The sequence below is a fragment of the Portunus trituberculatus genome, chromosome 1 (genome assembly GCF_017591435.1).
Source record: "Portunus trituberculatus isolate SZX2019 chromosome 1, ASM1759143v1, whole genome shotgun sequence".
NCBI classification, from domain to species: Eukaryota; Metazoa; Arthropoda; class Malacostraca; order Decapoda; family Portunidae; genus Portunus; species Portunus trituberculatus.
In genome coordinates, this window is record NC_059255.1 from 3940248 (window position 1) to 3942747 (window position 2500).

At 49.8% G+C, this 2500-nt stretch overlaps 1 protein-coding gene across 7 annotated transcripts in view; it reads right to left on the minus strand.

Moving 5' to 3' along the window:
* Positions 1-2500, minus strand: part of LOC123509003 (5'-AMP-activated protein kinase subunit gamma-2-like) — a 120297-nt gene that overhangs the window by 106432 nt on the left and 11365 nt on the right. For all 7 annotated transcript variants that reach the window (XM_045263295.1, XM_045263221.1, XM_045263682.1 and 4 more), the window contains exon 2: positions 307-882. In XM_045263295.1, the coding sequence (XP_045119230.1) occupies positions 307-714 (408 nt within the window). In that variant the 5' untranslated portion in view covers positions 715-882. The remainder of the gene's footprint in view (positions 1-306; positions 883-2500) is intronic.

Sequence of the window (2500 nt, forward strand, 5' to 3'; positions counted from 1 at the left end):
ACACGTGAAAGGAGACACACCCAAATATCTCCACCTGGCTGGGGAATTGAACCCTGCTGGTCCTCTGGCTTGTGAAGCCAGCGCTCTAACCACTGAGCTACCGTGTGTGTGTGTGTGTGTGTGTGTGTGTGTGTGTGTGTGTGTGTGTGTCCACCTGTGTAGTGTACTGTTTGTGTCTGCGTGTGTATCAGCAGCCTCTTTACTTGTCAGCCTACAGTCAGCCTGCCTGTCACACACACACACACACACACACACACACACACACACACACACACACACACACACACACACAGGGTCAGTACTCACGGGCAGCAGTGCGGGGCGGGGCGGGGTGTCGGGCAGTGGCAGGTTCTCTGGGATGGGCGCCACGGTGGGGGCTTCTGAGGCGGAGGGCAGCCTGGGTCTCCTCATAGGGCCGATATACTCAGGGGGCGTGGTGGGGGTAGGGGGACTGGTGCCCAGGGGCGGGCCCACGCCGGACAGGGGCAGGGCGGTACCATTGAGGGGGCCGCACCCCAGAGGGCTGCCCACCACCACCCCGGCGAAGAGGCCGCCCTTGAGCGACTCTCCGGGGCGGGGGCAAGGGTTGGCCACGGGGGGCGAGCCGGAGCGCTGGCGGCACAGTAGTGAGGGGCGGCGCGGCACATCACTGTAGGCGCGGCGGCGGGGCACGGGGCCCACCACCTCCGCCAGGGGCTGGTCCGTCCACAGCATGGTGGCGGCAGACGGCGGTGTCGCGGGGCACGGCGCGGCGGGGCAGGCGCTCACACCATCCTGCCTGCCCGGGGCCGTGGGGGGGATGGTGGTGGCGGGGGTGGTCGTTGTAGAGGAGGTTGGGGGGCGCTATGGCACCAATAGCAGCAGCAGCAGCAGCAGCGGTGTCTGGAACAACACACACACTTGTTTAGACCCAACACTCACTGAGTGTCCTCCTCCTTCAGCAGCCCTCCAGCCTCCCTCCCCAGCAGGCCTGGTGTGTGAATCGTCCTGCTCCCAACACACCCACACAACACAGACTACACCAGTGAACCATCCTAACTACACGTTTTCTATCACACTCAATGAGGAGGCTGCGTTTTCTTTGAACATTTCATGAGGGACTACTTCACTTGGAGGAGGAGGAGGAGGAGGAGGAGGAGGAGGAGGAGGAGGAGGAGGAGGAGGAGGAGGAGGAGGAGGAGGAGGAGGAGGAGGATTGATAAGATAAACCCAATTATAGAAAGAACAATTAGTGCATGACATTAGGAGAGAGAGAGAGAGAGAGAGAGAGAGAGAGAGAGAGAGAGAGAGAGAGTGTTACTAGGCATGTGTCATATATTATCACTTTATAATTAATGATATACAGACTCTCTCTCTCTCTCTCTCTCTCTCTCTCTCTCAACCCCAAACCGGTTATTTTCTGATCTATTACTACTACTACCACAACAACAACAACAACAACTACTACTACTACTACTACTACTACTACTACTACTACTACTACTACCACCACTACTACTACTACAAAAATAATGTAATCAGAAATGTAGATTGTAAAGTTATGTAATAAAAAATGTAATCGATTGTAATAAAAAATGTAATTGATGTAAAAAAAAAACGTAAAAAAATGTAATTAGTCATATAATAAGAAATGTAATTATATATATGTAATCGACAAAAATAATTCAAAGTAACTACAAATGTAATAAGTGTAATCGATAGCAATAAATAACAATAACAATAAATCTATGTAACTAGTAATGTAATGATAAATGTAATCGATTGTAATGGAGATGCAATTGGCAAAACACACACCAATATACTAAATGCAACAACAACAGGAGGAGGAGGAGGAGGAGGAGGAGGAGGAGGAGAAGAAGAAGAAGAAGAAGAAGAAGAAGAAGAAGAAGAAGAAGAAGAAGAAGAAGAAGAAGAAGAAGAAGAAGAAGTAAAAGAGGAGGAGGAGGAGGAAGAGCAGGAGGAGGAGGAGGAGGAGGAGGAGGAGGAGGAGGAGGAGGAGGAGGAGGAGGAGGAAGAAGAAGAAGAAAAAAAAAAAAAAGAAGTAAAAGAGGAGGAGGAGGAGGAGGAGGAGGAGGAGGAGGAGGAGGAGGAGGAGGAGGAGGAGGAGGAGGAGAAGAAGAAGAAGAAGAAGAAGAAGAAGAAGAAGAAGAAGAAGAAGAAGAAGAAGAAGAAGAAGAAGAAGAAGAAGAAGTAAAAGAGGAGGAAGAGAAGAAATATTACCTTTTTCTTCTCATAATATTCTCTCCTCCTCCTCCTCCTCCTCCTCCTCCTCCTCCTCCTCCTTCTCTTATCTTTACACGTGTCTTAATAAAATCAAATAAAATCAAACAAATACACGTGTTAATATTTTCACCAAGTTTCTATGAGTGTGTCTAACGAACACACACACACACACACACACACACACACACACACACACACACACACACACACACACACACACACACACACACACACACACACACACACACACACACACAAACAGAGAGATTCCTTAATC